This window comes from Pogoniulus pusillus, chromosome 5, assembly GCF_015220805.1.
Source record: "Pogoniulus pusillus isolate bPogPus1 chromosome 5, bPogPus1.pri, whole genome shotgun sequence".
In the NCBI taxonomy this organism is placed as follows: Eukaryota; Metazoa; Chordata; class Aves; order Piciformes; family Lybiidae; genus Pogoniulus; species Pogoniulus pusillus.
Genome location: NC_087268.1, coordinates 31,321,805 through 31,344,967, shown reverse-complemented (window position 1 = coordinate 31,344,967; position 23,163 = coordinate 31,321,805). Strand labels below are relative to the sequence as shown.

Here is a 23,163-nt window from a genome sequence, read left to right as displayed (position 1 = left end):
GTTGCACTACTAAGCAGTTTTGTTGTGGGGGGTTTGTTAGTTTGCTTTTTTTAAGACTTTCCTTTTTTTTTTTTCCTCATATGTTGACATCGAGGCCAGGCTTTGCCCTTAGAGGTTTTGTTTTCTCATGAGCAGATGGACTTTAAACTTCAACATCACTCATGCAGCCATTTCCCTCAGGAGCTGCGAGAATGCAGGCAGGTGGCCATTAGGCTCCAAGGGCAACAATGGCAAGGTGCTCTTGGACAATATTTCTTCTCTCTGCCCTTTTCCTTCAGACAGAGCAGACAGGTATGGCCTTTGTTTTGTTGTAGCTCTAACTCTGATATGTGCTACTGCTCTTCTGAAAACACCTCTGTTTTGTACCTTGTACAGTGTTTACTTTGCAGCACAGAATGGCATCACTAATCTTCCTGACGTTTCTCCTGTTTATTTCATATTGCTCAGTAAAAACTGTGGTAGGTTGCTGAGGCAATGTAATTTTGCAGTGCCATCATTTACACATTTTGTCTTTTCTTATCATTCTTAAAGAGTTCACCAAATAAGAAGGAGAATTTTGGTTTATATTTCTAACTACTCCTGAAATAATACTAGAAGAGGCTGAGATGCATGCTTGCTTGGGTGTTTCTGTATTAATCCTCCATGATGTGTCAAACATAAGGAGGAGATGAGCAAGGAAGAAAAAGATGATGACCACTTAAGTAGGTCAGAACACCCCTGGTAAAAGTAAGAGTGCACTGCTGGTTATGTTGATCGTGTTAGAACTGCTGCACAACAGAAATGCGGCTTGAGGTGTCAGATAGTATTTTAAAGTGCAAACACAAGCACGAAGCATTTTCTTTTTTAATAACACATGGGAGCCTCTTGCTTTTCAGATATCTTTCAAAAGCATAACTAAACATTTTTAATGCAATATCACCATATTTTTGTTATCTCTTACTTCTTCTGATTTTAATGCTATTGATTATCTCGACTGTTGTGCCTAGCACTGCTGGGCCTCCAGGCACTGTACAAAATAAAATAATATAAAAGAAAAAGAAAAACTCAGTACCTACCTATCTCAGTCCAGAGGACAGAGATTTGTTCTAATACGTTCCTGTGTTGTGGAATTAAGGCACAAGCAGGGCCAAATATCAAAAGTGAGACTATTTATTAAAGGATAAAGTGAACAAAACAGAGAAAGGGGAGGGTGGAGGGGAGGGCGGAGAGAGAGAGGGAGAAGCAAGAGAGAGAGGAGAAGAAGAGCAGGAAAGGAAGTATATTACCCTCACCCAGAGGAGGGGAGAGAGTCTCCAAAGTCCAAGTACTTTTCAATTTGTGTTGTACAGAGGTGTTTCCAGAGAGTGATGTCTTCTTGAGCAGGTATCACTCAGGTCTTTTTATACATTTTTTTAGTCACAGTCTTAGATATGCATCCAGGTATAGCCCCCAGGGAATCTTCCTGTGTATTCTCATGCACTTGCAGGGATCTGGCTCTGGGGAGGGCCTCCACCCCATCCTGTGCCTTTTACCTGTGCATACACCAAGTACACATCCGGGGCTAGTCAGGCTGGGTGGCGAATCTGTTGCATAGTCCAGAAGCCTTTTACACCATCCCCCCTTTCTGGGGTAGCTGATGTGTAGTGATGATCTTGTCTTTGCTGCATACTCCAGAGGGTCTCCTACCACACCCTCCCAGGGTAGTCATTTGTCTGGTGTGTAGGTCTTATCCTTTGTTGGAACATATCTCAGTTCCTGATACAAATCACATGGTGATTTGCATCCAGACAGAATTCCTACACTACCCTGTGGGTTCCCTTTCCAAGCACAGCCAAATACTGCGTAGTGTCAAAGACAGTGGGTTCTACCAAGGCATCAGCCATCCAGCTGGCAGGCAGGTTTTTTTGTGGGCATGTCCTGTTTTCAGTTGGGATAGAGTTAATTTTTTTCCTAGTAGCTGATGCAGTGGTGTGTTTTGGATTTACTGTGAGAATGATGTTGGTAATAGGCTGATGTTTTAGTTGTTGCTAAGCAGTGTTTATACTAAGTCAAGGACTTTTCAGCTTCTCATACCACCCTGACAGCAAGAAGGCTGGAAGTGCACAAGAACCTGGGAAAGGGACACAGCAAGGACAGCTCACCCAGATTTGCCACAGGAATATTCCATGCCATATGACATCATGCTCAGTTTATAAATGGGGGGAGTTGGTTGGCATGGGTGATTGCTGTTTGAGGACTAGCTGAGCATTGGTCAGCAGGCAGTGAGCAACTGCACTGTGCATCACTCATCTTTCTTGGGTTTTATTTCTCATTTTATCTTCCTTTTCATTTCAACTGTTATTGTCCTTATTACTATTTTTTTAAGCTTATTTTTATTTTGGGTAACCAACTGTTCTTATCTCAACCTATAAGTTTTACTTGTTTTTGATTCTCTCCCCCGTCCCGCTAGGAATGGAGCAAAGTGAGCAAGTGGTGGTGTGGTGTTTAGTTCACCACAACAGAGCATTATTGCAAAGAGGAGTTTTAAGATCTAATAATTCTCATGTCCTTCATCTCATCTCTCTTCCTCTTGACTCAAAAAGATTATGGTATCTTCCACATAAAAGAATGGCATATGATATAGACCTCTTAATTTTTTAGCATTGCTGAGCTCTTATTTATTCTCACTAAAAAAAAGATTTGATTGAGAGCTTCTCAGAAAAAAACAAAACCAAACCAACCAACCAAACAAAAAATCCCAAACCAAAACTTGTGAAGTCAGGGGATAAAACTGATGAATATATACAAAGAAATGAGTCTAAGTACTGACATTAGCATTTTGCCGTACTACATCCCAGTCTTTATATCAGCTGATGATGCAAACAATGTTATCAAGAGACAGCGGCGTGCCAATTCCCTACTTTTGGAGGAGATCCTCCAAGGCAGCTTGGAAAGGGAATGCCTTGAAGAGAGGTGTACTCATGAAGAAGCAAGAGAAGTATTTGAAAATGATGACATGCTTGTAAGTATTTTGTTTTCATTTGTGCATAGTGAAAATTACTGTGTTGGCCCCTTACTATCAAATACAGTTCCACAGCCTGCTTAATTTGTTTAGGTTTCTCTCCCTGTGAAGTCTTTGCACTTTTCTCCTCAGCAGGAAGAAAGCAAGTGTCTTCAGTGGTCAAAATGGAAATGCAGAGGTCAACTCTGGCACTTCTAGAAATCTATGTGACCTGTGCCTTATATTGCAGAAACATGTGGCTGTTGTCTCATCCTGACCACTCACAGAAATACAATTTCAACATCTCTTAGGGACCAGCATGTGCAAGAGGGTGTTGGGATGGAGGGAAGCAATGTACCAGAAAGTATGTGGTAGCTATAGAAAGAGGCTCACTTGGTCAGCAGCTGCAAGTCTCCTTGTACAAAAAGCCCTCCTGACACAACTAGATGCTGTGCTATTTAATGGGAATGTGGCCAGAGATAGTTTTTGAAGGGAAAGAAGAGCCAACAGCCATCAGACTGCCCAAAGATGGTCCCAGTGTTTTGCAGAAAGTTGTTGGTGACACACAGCTCCACTCTGTGCTGACTCCTCTGCTTCCAGCAGCTTCTGCTGAGGCACAAGCAGGACAGGATGGGACAGAATCACTTCCCAGACCACTGCACACCAGAGAGACAATGTCTGGCCCTCTCTTACCTGCAAAATGTTTCTCACAGCTTCTTAAGAAATAATTAAATAAGCAGGATGCAAACCCTTCTCCCATCATGTCACTCAAGTTTTAATGGCAGGGCAGAATTTGTAGTTGTGCACTGGCATAAATATTTAACCATAGTATGTATTATTTCATGCAATATTTTGTTTTATGAAACTATTTATGGATGATTATATTATCTGAGAACTAAAATCTCATTTCTCCCTTCTTTTTTTGTTTTCTTTTTTTTTTTTTTCCCCAGGAAATGTTTTGGGATGTCTACTACGGTAAGCTGGTCTCTTGATTTCACTCCTTCATTGCAGTGTCACTCTAAGAACAGAGTGCAGTGCTGGTTTTCTGAGAGTTTTTAGCTTTATTCTACACAAAACACCCAGTTGCTACTTGTCATGTCTCTAGTAAAGCAGAAGTGTTGGTGTGAAAGGATTAAAAAATTAATAAATAGGGGGAAAAGACTTTAAAGTGAAGAGTTTTCTCATAGGAAGCAGGCTGTTTATTTTCTTGAACTTAAGGCTGTTCTGAAACAATCTTGGACCTATGAAAGTCTGCTTTGCTGATGCAGTAGAGCATCACAGCTTTAGCAGCAAATCTCCCAGATACAAACCTAACACTTAAACCTGGGTGGTGGTGATTCATTTCTGTCTTATGGCATTTCTTCAGGTGGTAGGAAGTGCTCATCGAGCCCCTGCCAGCACAACGGTGTGTGTGAGGACAACATTCGAGGCTACACCTGCACCTGTGCTGAGGGCTATGAGGGAGAGAACTGTGCTTTGGGTAAGACATCACTCACTTCTGAGAAGCTCTACCCTCGTAGGGGGCCCTCAGGCATAACAGCAATCTTCTTGTGACCAGTTACTATATTTTGGGTTAAAACACAGTTCTTGACAAAGCAAGGGTGATACATGCTGCCCTCTACCAGAACATGCTGGCATCCTGAGGTTACATAGGCTGTCTCAGCCCCCTGAACCTCTCGTCTCTGAGGATGCAGCAAACGGGCTGAAGCAGGCTTTCCCCACAGATGGGCACCGAAGGCAGCCCTGCCACTGCTACCTGCACTCCCTGGATGTATGTCCTGCTGTCGTTCTAAGCAGCAGCAGCACATGGTCTGAAGAGCTAGGGCTGTGGTTCCAGGGTGCTTGGAGAGGCTCCGAGGCACACACCCACAAGACAGTCCCTCAGGGCAGCAGGACTCTAGAAAACAAATTGTTTTCAGTGGAAGTGAAAAAAGACATAAAGCAAAACATACTTTCTGGCATGTAAAACACCCCGGGCTGGATCCTCTGTGTTTACATGTGCCAGGTTCTACTTTCCAGCCCTTACATCAGTATTCCTACTGACTTGGAGATCCCCTGGGGTGGGAGACGCCCTGGCTGCCACAAGGCAGGGTCATTTTTTTGTATAAGGGGTATGACTGAGCAGCTTCTGGAGGAGCACAAAAGGTGACATAGCTTAAAACAGTGCTGGGAGCTGGATCTGCTCAGCATGAGCCTTATAGAGCCATACTATGTGAGGGGTTTTGCTACTTCTCCATCTGTGCGCTAGAACCACCCTCAAATTGCCATTCCTTGTGTCACTTTGTGCTGAAGCTTAAGTGTTTGCTCACCTACGGGAAGTTGCCTGAGCATGTTGCAAATGCAGTTAATAGTCACTTCCTTTTTTTTTTAAATCTTGGACAGTTACTAATTTTCTTAGCACAAGCATGCTAGGAAGCTTCAGGCACAGTACAAGTTATGCATTTCTTTCTGCTTGAAATCAGAAAGCTTTAGCCTGCTTCCATAAGCGATGCCTGCCCACTTAGCATGTGCAACAGCTCCTTCCACTGCGATTGGTCACGTGCTGTAAGACAGCAGAAAGAAAACCTCTGACATCCTTCCACAGGTTCACATGGAAAGCCTGATTTGACCCTTTGCTTAATGCTCCCCAAAACTTGGAGGAGCTGACAGTTTGGTGCAAGGAGGTACAGGGTGACCACAGTTTGCAAGGAGAAGTGGGTAGTGCAGAGACCCATCTGTTTCAGATTTCTGCTTAACAAGGGGAAAAGCAATGTGGTAGGAAATACTACCTGCCCAGAGCCTATCCACCTCCACAAAAAGCAAGTAAAAACTTAAAGCTCAGTGAACAGGACTCAGGCTGTGCAAGAATACTCCAGCTGAACTGCTCCCAATGCTTTTTCTCTGCTTGTTCTTGTTTAGCTAAAAACGAATGCCACCACCAAGCAAAGGAAGGTTGTCACCACTTCTGCTACCCAGGAAGTAATTCCTACCGTTGTTCCTGTGCTGAAGGCTATGAGCTTGGGAAGGACAAGAAACAGTGCATTGCATTAGGTAGGTGTGAGCACGTGCTGAGTTCTGGGGGTGGGCAGAGCACCATCTGATATTCAGATGCAGTTGTTCTACTTGGAGATTGAAGTGATGGGAATATTACTGGGAAGAAAAGGGAGGAATTTGACCTGAACATTTAAACATGGATCTGCAGAGACGACTTGCATCATCCTACCTATCATTTGCAGACAGGTTTTCCACTCCTGTGCATAGTAAAGAGCACTGCACCAACGACTTTTGTTTGGGAAGGAGATTTAATTCTATCCAGTTGGGCACCCGATGGTCTGATAAACAAGTGGTAACATTTGCTAACATATGAATTAGTTTGAGGCAGTAGCCCTCTTCATTTTTTTCAATCTCATCTGGTAAAAACACAGTAGTATACTTAGGCCCTTGTCCATATTAGCAAGTAGGATAGCTGAGGAGTTGAGCTGTGGAGTCATGCTTTTGGTGTTGACAGCTTGACAGCTATAAGCCTTTCAAATTTCAGGTTGGCCATTACTTTAGATTAGCTCTACTTTGGTTCTGTAGACTAAGCACTCATTAGCTATAACTGTACATTACGTATGCTCCTAGCAAGTGTCTTCTGGTTTAGCTTCACCTAAACAGAGCCCAGTTTGTGTGACTCAAGACCATGCCTCAAGGTGAAAAGAAAGTGTGATAAATGCAGGTAACTGGGAGATCCACTTGAAAAGCAGGTGTCCTGTTTGAGGGCTGTGCATCCCTAGAGCTTTAATAAGGAAAACCCAGCATTTACCTTATCCACACTGTACCACACCTGTGAAATATTTGGTGCAATTTGGATACAGGAAGATGAGGATGCAAGCTGTGCTGATGGTTGGCTGGGAGGGAAGCCAAATTTCATTAGTTACAGACACAGTGAAATCTGCTCACCACAAGTCCTAAACCATTCCGCACCGTCACTAAGCTATTAAACTACAGGTGCCAACCAAATTACTCCAGTGAGAAAGAAAAGGCAGCTAAGAAACTACTCTTCTTTTGCTTGGTACAAAACCAAAACCCCAAAGTCAAGGTGGAAGCAATATAGTATTTGTCTGGAAACAATACAGCATGAGGTTTTGATTTTTTAATATTCATTTGCTAGATCAATGTGCATGTGGCAGACTTCGAGACAGCAATAATCTGTTACGTGAAGCCAGGAAGAAACGTGATGAGGGATTTCCTTGGCAGGTATTTCTAACAATTCATTAAGTCCACCACTCAAGCTCACGGGGACAGCTGTCTACTGTCTTTTTGCATTGTCGTAGGTCCTGCTGCTCAACTCAGAAGGGAAGGGCTTCTGTGGAGGAGTGCTGCTAAAAAGTAACTTTGTGTTGACTACAGCAGAGTGTGCCCTTCTGCACAGCCAGTTTGAAATCAGGGTTGGTGCGGGTAGGTGTTCAAACACCCTTTTCTCTTCTTGCAGCAGAGTTTAGTATAGACTAGCTAATTGGGGGGGCAGAAGGAGCTTACTAAAATTTCTGCTGCATAAAAAAAAAATGTTAAAGGAATCAAATCTGCTATCTTCTAAGTATCTGGAGTTAATTTTACACTTGCCTCAAATTCCCCTGCAAATCCAAGCAGAGAGACAACTGCCTCTTGAATGCAGTGCAGAATTCAGCACCTAGGGATAAAATAAACCAGGTGTGTTTAGAGGTGGCATTTGTATCATACCAAAATCCAGTGTTCATATTGGGTAAATTTGGCCTTCTCCATGAAACTATTCATGCTTCTACACAGTATTAAAAAATGTTCCTGCAGTGGTCTCAAGAACACCTTTAGTTTCTCTATGATAATTTATTCCTGAAAGCACTGAAATGTCTTTGCTTCACAGGGTCTAATGGAACAAATGGAACTGTGAAGACAATGCAAGTTAGTGAGAAACACATACATATCCGGTATGATGAAGACACTGGTGAGAACAACATTGCATTACTACAACTCCAAGAGCATGCTGATTGCAACAAACACCAGCTTCCTGTTTGCACCCCTGAAAGAGACTTTGCAGAACATGTTCTAATTCCAAAATTTACTGGTACAGTCAGTGGCTGGAGAATGGAAGGTGATGACTTGCAAGGGGAGGAGCTGCAGGTTTCATACCTTCCTGTTGAGGACTGCAAGCAAATACTCAATATGAGCTTCACAAATAGGCAGTTTTGTGGACACCTCCAGAAGACCATGGGAAAAAAACTGGCTGGAGGAAGCTTTTTAGCTACTGAATATAAGGGCACGTGGTTTCTGACTGGCATCTTGGGATCCTGGCCACTAGAAGACACTGACTGGGAAACACTTCTGTTCACTAACACTGCGAGGTATACAGTATGGTTTAAACAAAAAATTAAGTGAGACACAAACACAACCAACCATACAGCACCAAACTGCTGCCAAACACACTGCAAGGAAATGTTTGGATGCAGCCATTACACTCATCTGACACACTGTGATTTGCAGCAATGGAAGCTGTAACAATGATAAACAGGTAACTCCAACGCATACAGAAAGCTTGGTTTTCCTTCTGCTGATATGCAGTAATGTGAAAGTCACAATGTAGTAAACTGAGCTGGTTTACCAAAGATTGACTGAATTTTAAGTTTCCTAGAACTGTTCATTCTAAAACTAAAAAAGCTTGGTATTTGGTATTTTTCTGGGATTGCAAATGTTGCTAGAAAGAAATCAGTCTTTTTAGTTCTTGCTGTCCTGAGGTTTGACTCTGGAAATTCATATTCCTACAAGTAAAACTTCTAAAGAGCAGGGGAACTCCAAGCTTTTAAATACCCGTGTTGATGTAGGACTTGACATTTTCACCACTAAAAAATGCTTCCCTTCATATATGGTACCTGCATTTTCCCTTATGAATCATGTTCACATCAATCAGTGGATAAAATAAACCCCAACTCTTGAGGAGGGAAAAAAAAAAGGTGGTTTATTTCCTTTAAAAATAATCAGAAAACCCCCAAACTACCATCTTGTCACTACAAAGTTATGTTGGATCACCCACAAAGAAACAAAACTCCTAAGGAAGTAACACCTAAAACTATTGGATCCAATGGAGTGTTTCCCAGAAGCAGAATAAACCAGAATATGGATCAGTTACTTAGATAAGCTTTTGTTCATCATAACAAAAATGAAACAAACCCCCACAAACTCTTTCGTGGGCATCAACAGAAAAAATCCCACATTTATTGGAATCCATAAGTATCATTGACACATTTTGGTGTCAAGCACTTCTCTGTTTTTTAGAGAAAGCTTGAAAAGAGTATTTAATACCAGCAAAATTATTGAAGAGACAAAAACCCATGGAAACCATGAAAGAAAACATCACTGCCACTCTGAAGAATGGATGAATACAATAACAAAGGATGGATACTTGTTCTCTCTGAAAGATAAATGCAAGAATAGTAACACAAACTAGTTTATAAAAGCTTTAAAATAAAACTGGAAGGATTTTGGAATGCTTTTCTTTATTTCCTCATTAAGTACTTTGAATGGTCTGAAAGCCTGTGAAACTATCACTCAAAAGTTAGCATTTCAATCCAATGCACTTTGTAACACCAGCAGCCTTGGTCATTCCGGGAAAGGAGCCACAAACAGTTCCTGGTATTCCAGTCCTGGACATGAACCAGGTCATCTGCAATATTCCCAGAGTGATCAGAAGCAGCTCCACTGGGCAAGCTGAGTATCTGAAAAGTACTTCCATGGAGAAGATGCAATACTCAACACACAGTTGACAGTGGAGGAAACGGGTTCTGCTTACTGACTACAAGCTTTTGATGCTGATGTGATATATAGCCTTTAATGTGACCCTGGCAAAGGGAGAAAAAGACAGCATTAGTACTGGAAGCTGATAATACAATGCCTATAATCTCAGCTGTCTTCAGGCTACATCAAGCAAAGCTACATGTGTATACTCAGTCACCACTGTATTTAGTATCTGTAAGAATCCATTTTTTTGTAAGTAGGTCAACTCCCAGAGGAATCTGAGTTGGAACCCTAACTGTGTGCGTGTGTATATCACGGTGCTGTTAGACTGAGAGCCCGTTGCTACGGCCCCCTACTGGGCTGCTTACATTGCCTTGAAAAGACAGAGCTCTACAGAGTGTGTCTGAATTCTTTCTTGCTCACTTCAAAATGAGGATATTAATGACTGTTTCATACATAATAAACTAAATGACACAGTACTTCCTTTTCTGATGTAGTGCTGTAACACTGAAAGAAATCTTCCAGGGACCAATTTTTGTTACTCCTACACCACACCAAACAATCTGCTTCAGAAAAGAAGTGGTTTGTTTTCTTGCTGGCATTGCAATGCTGCTTCAACACCTCTGATGTACTGGAAATCTCCAGATTACAAGTATTTATCTGCTCATGAGTAGTTGAGATCCACTTAAGAGAAATATAAAATGTGAAACAAAACCACAGAATTCTAGTTTGATTTTTTCTAATATTAGAATGATAAGGATCTCCTCAAATGCATTTAAAACTTTTGCATTTTTAACTCAGTTATTTTTGCATATTTAGATCTGCCAGAAGTGGATTTTTAATGTAAAATTCAACTTCAGTTTTACCTGATATCTGCAAGAGAGGCAGGAGATAGAAAGGGCCCTTAGGGCCAATGAAAACATTTAATTTTGGTACAAATATATATATACATATATATGTAACATAAGAAAATTTGGGATTATGGATATATGTTTTCTAATAATCTTTTATTCTCTACCTAATCTTTTTTACTATCTGAAGTCTAGAAGGACTAGACAAAAAGTGGTCAGCACATACCATGTATATAAGGTTAGCTAAAATGCACTGGACTTCATCGATATCAACATCATCAACTTGCATGAATTTCAGAGCAATCAGAAAGGCATCTAGAGATAGCTGATGGGTTTTCAGTAGTAAATACCTGAAAGAAACAACAGGGTAAAGAAATCTGCTACTGAAAAAAAAACCAATTACTTAAAAACTGTGGTCATCAGAAAAATGGCATTTCCACAATAAATTCACTAATTCAGTTCTCTCAGAGAGAACTAAGGGCTATGTGTGTTCGTATCACAATCCTAGGTGAAAACACATTAAATATGCTTTTAAGAAAATACAGGGTTTGTTATGCTTACACTTTCTTAAAGAGATTTCTGTACGTGATGATTTTCAGCTTCTCAAGGATAAGATTCCACATCGAATAAAGAAAGTCTCATGCTTCGTCAAAGCCTCATTCAGTAGGAGGAGATTGCCTTCACTGCAAGGATGAAGAAATAAAAACCTGAGTAGGTCTCACCCAAACAAGAAAAGAAAATGCCTCACTTGGTAGGAATACTCTCCCCTGCCTCCCTCAATCATCCCAAATCAGTACACAGTATCACCAAGGTTGGAAGAGACCTCATAGATCATCAAGTCCAACCCTTTACCACAGAGCTCAAGGCTAGACCATGGCACCAAGTGCCACGTCCAACCTTGCCTTGAACAGCTCCAGGGACGGCGACTCCACCACCTCCCCGGGCAGCCCATTCCAGTGTCCAATGACTCTCTCAGTGAAGAACTTTCTCCTCACCTCCAGCCTAAATCTCCCCTGGCACAGCTTGAGGCTGTGTCCTCTCGTTCTGGTGCTGGCTGCCTGAGAGAAGAGAGCAACCTCCTCCTGGCTACAACCTCCCCTCAGGTAGTTGTAGACAGCAATAAGGTCTCCCCTAAGCCTCCTCTTCTCCAGGCTAAACAACCCCAGCTCCCTCAGCCTCTCCTCGTAGGGCTGTGCTCAAGGCCTCTCCCCAGCCTCGTCGCCCTTCTCTGGACATGCTCAAGCATCTCAATGTCCCTCCTAAACTGGGGGGCCCAGAACTGAACACAGCACTCAAGGTGAGGTCTAACCAGTGCAGAGTACAGGGGCAGAATGACCTCCCTGCTCCTGCTGACCACACCATTCCTGATGCAGGCCAGGATGCCACTGGCTCCCTTTTACTTAAGACTTTTTGAACTAACATGGAATGCAATAAAACAATCGTCATACCTCACAGCCTTTCTTACTTCAGCAAACTGCATAAGGTCATACTTTTTTAAAAGCTGAATTGTTGGCATATGGCCCTGAAAAATAAACAGTTTCCGAGTTTTCCAGAGTAAAGACAAATGCATTTCAGGTGTGATCTAGCAAGCTATAAAAACATTTGTTAAAGGCAAATATTTAACCACAATTTATTTTCTATGAAGAGGTGAATAAAAGTATTTGTAAGACAAGTCCCCTTTCCCTATCAAACACCTTGCAGCTCAAGTCATCATAACCTATTTGTCATTGTTTAAGGAGTCTTAATATACCTTAATGTTGGGGAACAGTGAACAAATTCTAAAACCAGGATCCTGTGACATGAGGTTTGGGCAGATCTAAATTTTACATTATGGCTGTATGATCTAAACTGCAAACAGAAAAAGCAGAAGAATCCAAAGCATTACTAACATTACAAGCAATGCTTCAGCCCTGTCAAATGCTAGCTCGGTCTGTGCTACATTTTTTCCTTCACTACACCTTCAAGCAGAAATAAAAAATGTTCTCCCAAGAAAACCCCAAAACAAAACAACAAAAAAAGAAAGTCTAAATTTAAAGAAACAAAATTAATTCTTATTGCTAGATCAGGTAAGACAGAACACCTACCCTAACAAAAAGAAATTTTGGGTTTTACCTCCCTGCACAGCAGAGATCAGATTGCATACTGACTTGGGTCACACTTTAAATTTAGTTACCATCATGCTATGCTGTTGGTAACTCCTTTCCTGGTTGGAGGATTAGCTGAGGGCAGAACTCAGCTACATGTTTACTGAGAGCTGCTGGAAATAAAAAAAGACCATCCAAGCTATTTTAGTGCAGTTTAAGGTTAGTGTTAATGTTTAGGCTCTGATTTAAAAAAAGCAACTGTGAAAACAATGACCTTTATCTAGTTTCTCTAGTGCTGCTTGTACACTAGAACTGCTCCAGATAACTTTCTTACAGAAGTAACCTTAGGTTGCATCTTTAGGAGGGGTATAAGGAAAGGTAGGGTAAAAGAAGGGTGAAATTTCTAGTTGGGTGGGTTTTTTTCCCACCTTCTCCTTTCCTATGTGCCATAAATGACAATTCAGTATTTTTTGCCCTCACAAAACAAGGTGAGCATATGCTGGCTCCCATGGGGCAGTCATGCACAGATAGCAAATCAATTCCAATAAGGAAAGAAACAAGAACAATACTGAGCAATGATTTGGTTCTCTGCCTCCAAAGATTTATTTAGAAAAGTAGTATCTGCTCACCAGCAACATTTTTACTGGCAGCAGGTAGATCAAAATCATTCTTTTGTTCTTCTGGCTTGAGCGGTGGCAGTGCTCAAAGGCAAATGACAGATACTCCTCAGCTGCAGGAACAAATGAAAATGCCAGTAACATAAGTCAACAGCAAAAATGGGGTTAAGCTGTAACCCAAATTCTGTGTTCAATGTCCCTCTCTAGCTTGAAAACATCATATTTGAAATTAAGGAAAAACAAAAATCATCACACCAATCAAAATAAATTCAGAAAAATGCTGTAAAAATTATTGAAGATTCATATAAAATACAAAGTAGTGCCAGAAAAATAAGTCCTCCTTCAGAAAGTCAAAGACAATTTGTCAAGGTTGAGATGTCACAGATAAGTTATCAGCAATATTGACATTTTCAGCTCATTCCAGCAATACTGTTGTGCTGCTATTAGAGGAGGGGAAAATCCCAAGAAGCACTGATGAAAACAGAGCCCTGCATTCTAAATTCAATTAGGTTCTTGAATGGCATGAGCTGCATGCAATGCACACATCTGTTGAGCTGCAAAAGCATGCTAGTGAAATCACAAAGCATGACAATGTGAAAATCTCTCAGCAGTTTTCACTGAGAGAAAAATGACAAGCCAGACAGGCAGAAGACACTGTTTAGAGTAACAAAACTGGCTCCCGAATATTGGCCAGAGGCTTCAGTTAGCAATGCAAGTTGTACACCCTAGCTCTAGAAGTATTTCTATTAGTGAATCTACTGGAAATTTCAGAAATGGGGTTTCTGCATCTTCCAAAATCAATGCATCAAGAATCTAGTTCTGCAGTACAGCTTGCTGAAGTTTTCCTATATGGCACACAGTACATTTAAGAGGACAAGTGAGTCACAAAGCCTCTTTTGTGAAACATTAAAAAAAACCCTATTGTTTTGGATGCCCATACATTTTATTAAGCACACATATGATGCAAAAGACTAGGGAGAGCTTTGCTGACAGAAACATTTTAAAACTGCTGGACTTAGAAGTGTCATGTAATCTCATCTCTGATCTGATTCAGTCTGTGTGCCTTTGATCTTTCAGCATGACTGTTCCTTCCATCAGTGCAAACACAACTGCACTTTCTACACACAGTTTGAGTCCAACACACAGGATATCAGCCAGATTTCACACCAAGCAGCAAGAAGTTACATCTGTCTTGCTGGTGCACAGTACCTTGTTTAAAGTCACTGTCAAACATGGCTTTGCGCCCCACATAGTATCTGTATGTAACTCGCTGGGCCATGCTATATTCATCCTTCAGATTTGAGCTGTCGATTGCTCTAATTAAGGGCTTACACAGATGGAGCTTGTTGATCTGTTAAAAAGATAAATTAGATGCATTGATTTTACCCAGTGGGCGAACAGATAGTAGCACATAAAAAGGAGTGGACTTGACTTAGAATACAAAACACAGAACAGAGCTTACCAGACCTGAACCCTACCTTAAAATAAATTTTGAACAGCTGATTCACAAGAAACAACATGCCCCACTTCTTGGAATCCTCAATGCCTGCTCGGCTGTCATATGAAAAGTAAGAAGAAAAAAAACTGTCTAGTAATGATCACTGTAAAAGAATTAGGACTTTGTCTTTCTGGTAAATTCCCTCCATAGCTATTGTATAGATTTTTAGGGTAGAAATAGGTGTCTGAAATAAAAGTCAAGGCCAAACTTCTCTTAAACCACACCAACACCATCAAAACAAAACGTGTTCCTATTTTACATTTTAACAGCTCTGCCACATTTCTTTTCCACCAAATGAAAAGATGTCATGCAATGTATTATTAATCTGTATCAGGGTCTTTACTCCAATCTGTAGGTAACACATCTACTAGGATAGCAGTTTCTTATAATATTCACAGTGAAAAAAAAAAGGAACCAAAAAAAAAAAGTATTTTCTTCACTTAGCAATTTTAACACTTCCAGAGACTGGAAAACAGAAAGTCATCTCTTTTACATCTAATCATAATGAAGCAAACTTCACAACTGAACAGGGGACAAAAATGAGAAACAGTGACATAATCAATCCCTCCCAACAACATCTGCTAGGAATGTTAAACCTGAAAGGAAAGCCTCTCCAGCTGTATTTAATAGTCGAGAACAGGCTGTAAATGAGAGGAAACCAGCCTCAGAAGCGTTCACTTTTACCCTAATATGGTCTTAGTAAGTGGAAAAATCTTATGTAAAGTTCATTAAGTTCTTAACAATAGTGCAAGTTCTGTAGAGAGTCTTTCACTTACGTGTCGCTGGCACAGACTCGAAAACAGCTCATCAGGAGTTCTGCTGCTTTTTCCAACATGTCACCAACTTTGCCTTTCCCCTTCTTCACTAACTGTTGATCTGCCTATTATTACACAGCAAGAAACAATACATGATTCTGTATCCCGCTCTGCTGGGTTGCAAACAGTTTAGTTCCTTAACACAGCATTTTATAAAGTATTACAGCAATAGACTTTTTATGCCTGCTCCTCCCCAAATCTAAAAGGCAGCCAAGCTCAGAGAGCTTCAGCCTCCTGAATGGATACCAAACATAATGCACAGGGGGACAGTCTTTTGAAAATAGCACTGACTGCTATTATCTTTAGTACCACTAAGTTTAATGCAGCTCTCAGGATCACCTGATAGCTGACTTGGAGCATCAACACTTCAACTCAAGTTTTCAAAGACCAAGAGTCTGGGAAAAAATATCTTTTGAACATAGGCAAAGTAAAATGATTTCTCTTATACAGTTTTGAGTTTTAGCATTTATAATTAAGCCTCCCTCCAAAGCCACAAAGGCTAAGGTTTATTTCTAAACTATATTCAACACTTTCTGGTAGTAATACACACTGAGGCTTTCAGGAGAATTGGAAAACATGTTACCTATGATATAGCTGCAAGAGAAAAAAAACTTAGTTGCCAATAGGCACTGATTAATGCAGAGCTTAATGAAGAAGAGCAGAGGTTAAAAAATAGTGAGTAGATATTTACTATGTTTTTGCTAAAAAGATTTATTATAATGCTTGTATTGTCACTAGCTGAAAAGTAAGGAAAAAAAATGGAAACACATCCTTTGCTGCAGAAGTCTTCTTTGTACCCCCATCCTCTGAATATACCAAGGTTAGAAGAGTTCAAACACTGCCAGCATGACTGATCCCACTTCCCCCTTTCTTACACACCTCAGATACATGAATTTGCCTCAACCTGGCTGAGAATCGAGACTTGTTAGAGCAGGCACATACACAAAATATTATCTGTGCAATCACGCCAAACATGTTGTTCTGTAGGTGGCTGTGCTAAAGGGGCAAACACTGAAAATACATCAACCTAATTTGAACTCCAGCTTCACTCCTTCAGGTAAAACAAAGAAGAACAAGATCACAGTCCTGCCGCTCACCTTGGCCTGGCAGTTCTTGATAGATTCCTACACAAGCTACTTCAATTCACTAGTGTAACAAAATAATGTAAACTTGGTGGTATTTTGCATGTCAGCTGTTGTGTGGGCTTAGCAGAAGATCTAACAAGCATCAAAAGCCATACACATAGCTGGAAGAGGGTAAAGGTGGCAGAAACCTTCTCCTTCCTATGTGGTGAGTGGTTACGTTAGCTCAGTTGTGTGGGATAGCTCCACTCATATAAAAATCTCCATAAAGTCACAAAGGTAACACATGGAAATAGTGAATTAAGCCACCATGCTACTCTGCAAAGACACTTAATCACTTCACATGCTCTGAGCAATTTCTGTGAATTGCACACAGGTCCTCAGAACCTCTCTAGTTAAAGCTGCAAATAGGGGACAGGCTAAAAAACCCCCAAACTTTAGTTTTTCAACAAAGCTGGATGAATTCAGAGCATCAATAAAATCCTCAAAAAAAAAGTTAAACAGTAGAGAGAAGAATTGGGCTACGTAGTACAGTCTGAAATATTTCCACCATGGAAACTCCCAACAGTGAAAAGTAACGAGGCTGCTAATCACATCTACTTACATTGTTAGCAAAAATCCGAAGATCAAGGGCTACAGCATACATAATAGGTAAAGCCCTGGAAAAGCAAAACAATATACTCAGTATAAGCAAATCTTGCAGTAAGACAGGAGAAACAAGCATATTTATTTTTTTTTCTATTGGGTCACAAAACTAGAGAAGTATTAATTACAGTTAAATAAAGTTGGAGTAACTTTTTTAAAGGAAAGGCCTTCAGGATCTCAGCATTTCAGAAATCCTACACTAGAGGAAGAATTAATTCAGGAACCCTTTTTATCGTGGCTTCCATAAAATACGATCTAACCTTGAACAAATTGTTTGGGTGTTTTTACTTACAGATCATTCTACATAATTAAGCTCAGATGTTTGGTTTTCACACTTTTGGGCTTAAAAACTCAAACAGGCAGGGAAATCAAATTGGCTCCATTTAATTATCACTGGGGATAAATAAAAAATAAAGGCATAACTTTAGTATGACTGCTATGGCATTATACTAGGGAAAGGTGAGAGTTTAGTTTCTGGCAGCTCTCTCTGATGTACTCACCAGTTTTCTTCTTTATGTGCCTGAAATGCTCGCAGGAAAGATGTATCCTATTTAGGACAATTTAAAACGTTGTGAAATGAAGCACAGATTTAAAAAACATCTCTGAATGCTACCCTATGTTACTACATGAAAGAGCAGAAACAAAAAAGGAGCAAGTAGATGAGGAGTTAAGATGCAAAGACACAACAAGGATACCATATATTACAACATGAACCCTAGAACAAGGGGACACAGTCTCAAGTTGTGCCAGGGTAGGTATAGGCTGGATATTAGGAGGAAGTTCTTGCCAGAGAGAGTGATTTGCCATTGGAATGGGCTGCCCAGGGAAGTGGTGGAGGCACTGTCCCTGGGGGTCTTCAAGAAAAGACTGGATGAGGCACTTAGTGCCATGGTCTACTTGATTGGATAGGGCTGGGTGATAGGTTGGACTGGATGATCTTGGAGATCTCTTCCAACCTGGTTGATTCTATGATTCTATGATTCTATGAAAGAGCAGAAACAAAAAAGAAGCAAGTAGACAAGGAGTTAAGATGCAAAGACACAAGGATACCGTATATTACTACATGAAAGAGCAGAAACAAAAAAGGAGCAAGTTGATGAAGAGTTAAGATGCAAAGACACAGCAAGGAAGAACATAAGCAAAGTAATACAATCTTTGGTGTGCCACTCGGAGGTAAGATAGCAGTTCTCTTTACCAGCATCTTCCCCTTTAGCCAAGTACAAACTGGGAGATACATTAATGATTTGAGCACCTTCTATACTCTGTGAGAAATTATTGTTTAATTTTAAAGCAAACTGTCAGATTCCCTCTTAGTCCTACAGAAAGCTGAAAGGAAGAAAGTGTACCTCACTTAAGAACCTAAACTAGCTGAAGAAGACCACATTCCACTTATTTTAAAAGGGGTAAAGAGATGTTGTTCTACAAGAATATATACAGTTAAACTGAAAATGATGCACATGCTTTATGGAAAAGGATATTGGACAATAACTGTTTGGCATTTGTATGCTTCTATAAAGTCATGGTTTCCAACAGCATATGTACACCTGTGAAAGAAAAGATGCATTAGTGTAAATACCATAAATGTAAAGACAAATATTTACTTTTGCCTCTTAGCAAGCACAGAACTTAAGTTTGTCTAAGAGATACTGAAATATTAGAACTGTTTCTAACAACATTGGACAAAAATGTTTTAACAAGTGTTTTAACACAGCACTGAGCTTGATAACTGTAGAAAACTGATTCATCAAGATAAATGAGCATTTGTTTCTGCAGTATGTTCAGTAACAACTGTCACACGTTGATGCTTAATGAAACCAAGATGAGCATGGATAAGAAAAATTCAGTGACTGTTGGAAGTGAACTAAAGACCAGGTGAATGCAGAATTTTGTAAAATGAAAACTTCACAGGATGACTTAGGTCCTAAAATTGTCTTAAGAGTACTTTTTATGACTAAAATTTCCTTTTAAAAAGAATTATTTCCCTTACTTATTTCACTCTAAATTCTGGTACAGCTAGTAAATGCAGAGCAAAAGAAACAGTGCACATCACAACCAAAGCTCTGCCAGACAACTGCTAGGCATGGAAAGCAAACATTACCTGTAGAGGGTCTTTATTTCCTGTGGTTCTAGCATTATTTATAAATACCAAGCTTTCAGATGCAAGACCTTTAAAATAAGTAAGTAAACTTAAGGATCCAGCAGGGATGGGGAAGTTGTATCTCACAACTGACTTTACGTTCCTGGCCCATCTTTACCTTAAGTGGGCTGCAAACATTTCATCATACGGTGGTTCCAAAACTTGTTGGCACTTCTCCTCTGGAGATGGAAGCTAAGTAGAACACAAATCAAGGATGCATTAAAGGAACATCCAATGCACAATAAACATCGAGTGGATATCGTGCCTTGGCAGTTTTATACATACATGCCTTTGCTATCTACCAGAACCTTAAGTAATCATCACATCCAGGGTAGTGAATTCATAGAATCATTGAAAGGCTTGAATTGGAAGAAACCTTAAAAGTCATTGAGTTCCAACCTCCATACCATGAACAGGTACATGTCCCACTACACTAGACCAGGTTGCTCAAAGCCTCATCCAGCCTCGTCTTAAACATTTCCAGGGATGAAGCATCCACAACTTCTCTGGGCAAATTATTCCAGTGTCTCTTCACCCTTGTAGTAAAGAAAATCTTCCTAATGCTTAATCCAAATCTACTCTGTTCTAGTGTAAAACCACTGTCCCTTGTCCTATCACCACTGTGGCACTGCTGGTGTGAATTCTCTCTCCAGAATCTGATTAGAGCTGACTTTAAATAAAAGCATCCCCAGCCTACTCGCTGGTGGGGTGAAAAGGTGAAAAGTCCACAACTTTCTGTAAACACAAGAAAGATGCCCTGGGCAGCATTAACTCTAGCTTGGCCAAAACAAATACAACTGCTTAGCAACAACTGGAACATCACACTCTTCTAATCCTAAATCCAAAATGCAGCACTGCACCAGCTACTGAGAAGAACACTGTCTCAGCTGAAACACAGCACAAACACCGGACTCTTGCTATCCTCTGTTCTTCTCTTTATGGTTACTTTGATGTGCAATGTTACCAATGCAGACCTGGCCAGAAGAGACTTTATATACCCATCCAGAAAACAATACAAACTGGAATACAAAAAGCCATCCAGGGGAAAAAAAGACAAGGAAAAAAAAGAGAGAAAATACATAATATCCTCATAAGAAGAAAAGGGAAGCAAACCTACATGAAGATCCTCCTCTGGCCTGAGGAGGAGGTTTATCTCCAATGGAAAGGAACACATAAGAGAGAGAGCTATGAAAGCTGGGCAGAACAAAAGAAATCAAAATCAGATCTCACCTGTAGCCTTGGGTTTGCAACATGTGGATGTTTAAATGATACCAATTCTGCACAAAACTGTCCATCTCTGCTGTCAATGGCTTCTTGTACCTACAAAAAAACCCAGCCACATTACAGAATAAAATGCAGCTGCATTCATACAAAACATTTACATAGGACTTCTTGCCACCTTCTTGCTACCACTGTTCATCCATATCAATATTACCAACTTAAATGTGAGGGTTTTTTAACTTTAAAACTGAATGAATCAACATTGCACTTCACTACACCTGTTTTTCAGATTTATACCAGGGATAAGGTAGGCTAAACACTACTGTGTTGTTTAACTTATTTGCAGGATATGACCAAACCAGACAGTTCCCCATGCACTTACATGGATTTAGCATTGTAAAATAGCAGTTGTGAGAGATAGGTTTGGTTAAGCTTATTTTAAATTCACATTGAATTTATGGGCATCCAAACATATATGTAAAGGCATAAACAATCTTTGAGCAGTGCTTAGAAATGAAGACAGGTGCATTAAACACATAGCTGTTATTAGTCTGATATAAGACTAGCATCTGGATAGAATACTTCTAAAACCTGCCAAGATTGTAAATACTATATTCTGTGGGAGAAGAGTTTAATTCTGCTTCCTACTAAATATAATTCCTGGTAAAAAAAATTGTCTTGTGCACCTTTTTGTGGCATCAAGCTACAAATTTCTTCAATCTACTTGTGGAAGTAGCTTTAAGTATTATGTCTTAAGAGATCACAGAATGACAGAATGTTAGGTGCTGGAAGGGACCTTGAAAGATCATCCAGTCAAACCCCCCCTGCCAGAGCAGGATCACCTGTAGCAGATCACACATCCAGGTGGGTCTTGAATATCCCCAGAGAGGCAGACTCCACAACCCCCCCGGGGCAGCCTGTTCCAGATCTTTTCCTACTGCTTGTTTTTTTCATATTTTTGTGCTCATACAAAAATCTTTTTGCTGTGTGGAATGATCATGCCAAGTAGAAAAAATCAGACTAAAACTGCAAGGGAAGCATCAGAGAAGGAAAATCAGCAGCTTAAACACTTCCAGAGATTCGGGGGGAAGGGAGTATATGATGTTTCTCAAGTAAATAAGAATTAATTATTTTGTTTGGAAGCATTTTTTCTTATTAAATGTTAAAAAGGCTGTCAAGTGGACAAGATACTGACTTTTCAGAGCAGACCACTGCCATGAGAGACCTCAGCTGCACCATTTTTGAGACTAAAATCCAAAGTTACTTTTTGTGCCCTTCAAACATCCCGATTGATCTTGACTGAAGTGAGATGATAAGAGCAACAAAAATATAATGATTCAGAAAGAAGCAGTAAGAGTGATCACACTTGAAGCATTACACTGAGGGTTCAGTCCAGCAGGTATCCTTGTGACCCTGCTCCTGTGTGTCTGTTTTCTGTATGTGTTCTCCACATTTTTGCACCTCTTGAATTCTTGAGCTGCATTTGTTAATACACACACACAAAATCCTACCACATCAGTCCTTAGAAATAACTTACTTTGATATCCATTGTATCAGTAACCATCACACTTTTCAGAAATTCCTGATATCCATCCTTGGAACACAACTGGTATTTTTAAATTAGACTCAAATATGTTTCATTACCAGAATACAAATTCTGGGTTGATTTATTTCTTAAATTAGGCAGCATATTTACAGCAGCATCCATATAATCTGTGTCCATAAGTACGAAAAAAAACAAACAAACAAAGAAAACCCAACTGGCTTACTTGTTGCAAATACTGATTTATAGTGATGTGTGCCATTAAAACATAGGTAGAAGTGCCAGGAGTCTCGAATAAAGCGCACTTGTGTCACATCCTGCAAAAGGAACAGGAGCCTAAGAGAAAAGCAAAGTGAGAGCATCCCACACAGATTCCCTCTTCCTTCCAAGGAAACACAGGATGACCTTACTGAATTTGACTGCTGCCAACCTACGGGTACGGGGAAGGCAGAGCAGAGAACAAACGCGCTGCCTGCCGAGAGGAAGCGTGCGGGGAGAAGGAGCCCTGGCACAAAGGCCCCAAGGAGGGCGGAGCGTCCCGGAACGCTGGGCAGCCGTTAAGGCGCGTGGCGGGACGTGTCCCCGCTCGTACACAGCTGCGCACCGAGACACCCACTCGTCCTCCCCGCGCCTTCCCCGCATCCCCAGCACGCCTTCGGTAGCCGCTCCAGACCTTACCCTCTACCCCAGCAGCCCTATCCGGTCCTACCGCGTCGCAAGACCCCCCTCAAGCCACGGCACGGCATGGCACGGCACTTCCGACAGCCGCTACACTGCTTCCGGCAATTCGCGTAGCACTTCCGGTACCCGGGCAGGCAGTGGGCGCGAAACGGCTGCAAAGCGGCGTACACCTGACAGCCCGAGGGGCCGGAGCGGGGAAACGATCCGCCAAGTCACGTCACACACACCCCCCGCCGGTGCCGATCCGCCCGAGCCGCGGCCGCTCCTGTCCTCCGCCCACCGCAGCGCCCGGGAGGCGTGGCCT

At 41.0% G+C, this 23,163-nt stretch overlaps 2 protein-coding genes across 2 annotated transcripts; one reads left to right on the top strand and one right to left on the bottom strand.

The window, feature by feature from the left end:
- The first annotated feature begins 227 nt into the window (after positions 1-227).
- PROZ (protein Z, vitamin K dependent plasma glycoprotein) lies at positions 228-8,524 on the top strand. Its single transcript, XM_064143704.1, has 8 exons — positions 228-291; positions 2,817-2,980; positions 3,910-3,934; positions 4,326-4,439; positions 5,858-5,989; positions 7,092-7,177; positions 7,255-7,378; positions 7,821-8,524. Exons 1-8 carry the CDS (start codon positions 228-230, stop codon positions 8,330-8,332), a joined length of 1,221 nt encoding a protein of 406 aa, XP_063999774.1. The 3' UTR covers positions 8,333-8,524.
- Positions 8,525-9,130: 606 nt separating this feature from the next.
- Positions 9,131-23,151, bottom strand: PCID2 (PCI domain containing 2). The gene is given in 16 exon segments (XM_064143702.1): positions 9,131-9,789; positions 10,763-10,886; positions 11,098-11,152; positions 11,155-11,219; positions 11,985-12,058; positions 13,250-13,350; positions 14,447-14,588; positions 14,716-14,791; positions 15,512-15,615; positions 17,237-17,291; positions 17,778-17,819; positions 18,756-18,821; positions 19,533-19,606; positions 20,645-20,734; positions 22,405-22,495; positions 22,857-23,151. Coding segments are annotated over 15 exon segments (1,194 nt in total). The 5' UTR covers positions 22,441-22,495; positions 22,857-23,151; the 3' UTR covers positions 9,131-9,699.
- Between the last annotated feature and the right edge of the window lie 12 nt (positions 23,152-23,163).

Excerpts from the sequence above, each read along its gene's own strand:
- PROZ (XM_064143704.1), top strand. The coding sequence starts at position 228 with ATGGCAAGGTGCTCTTGGACAATATTTCTTCTCTCTGCCCTTTTCCTT. Across the intron at positions 292-2,816 it reads CCTTCAGACAGAGCAGACAG|TCTTTATATCAGCTGATGAT; the intron begins GTATGGCCTTTG and ends ACTACATCCCAG. Across the intron at positions 3,935-4,325 it reads GTTTTGGGATGTCTACTACG|GTGGTAGGAAGTGCTCATCG; the intron begins GTAAGCTGGTCT and ends GCATTTCTTCAG.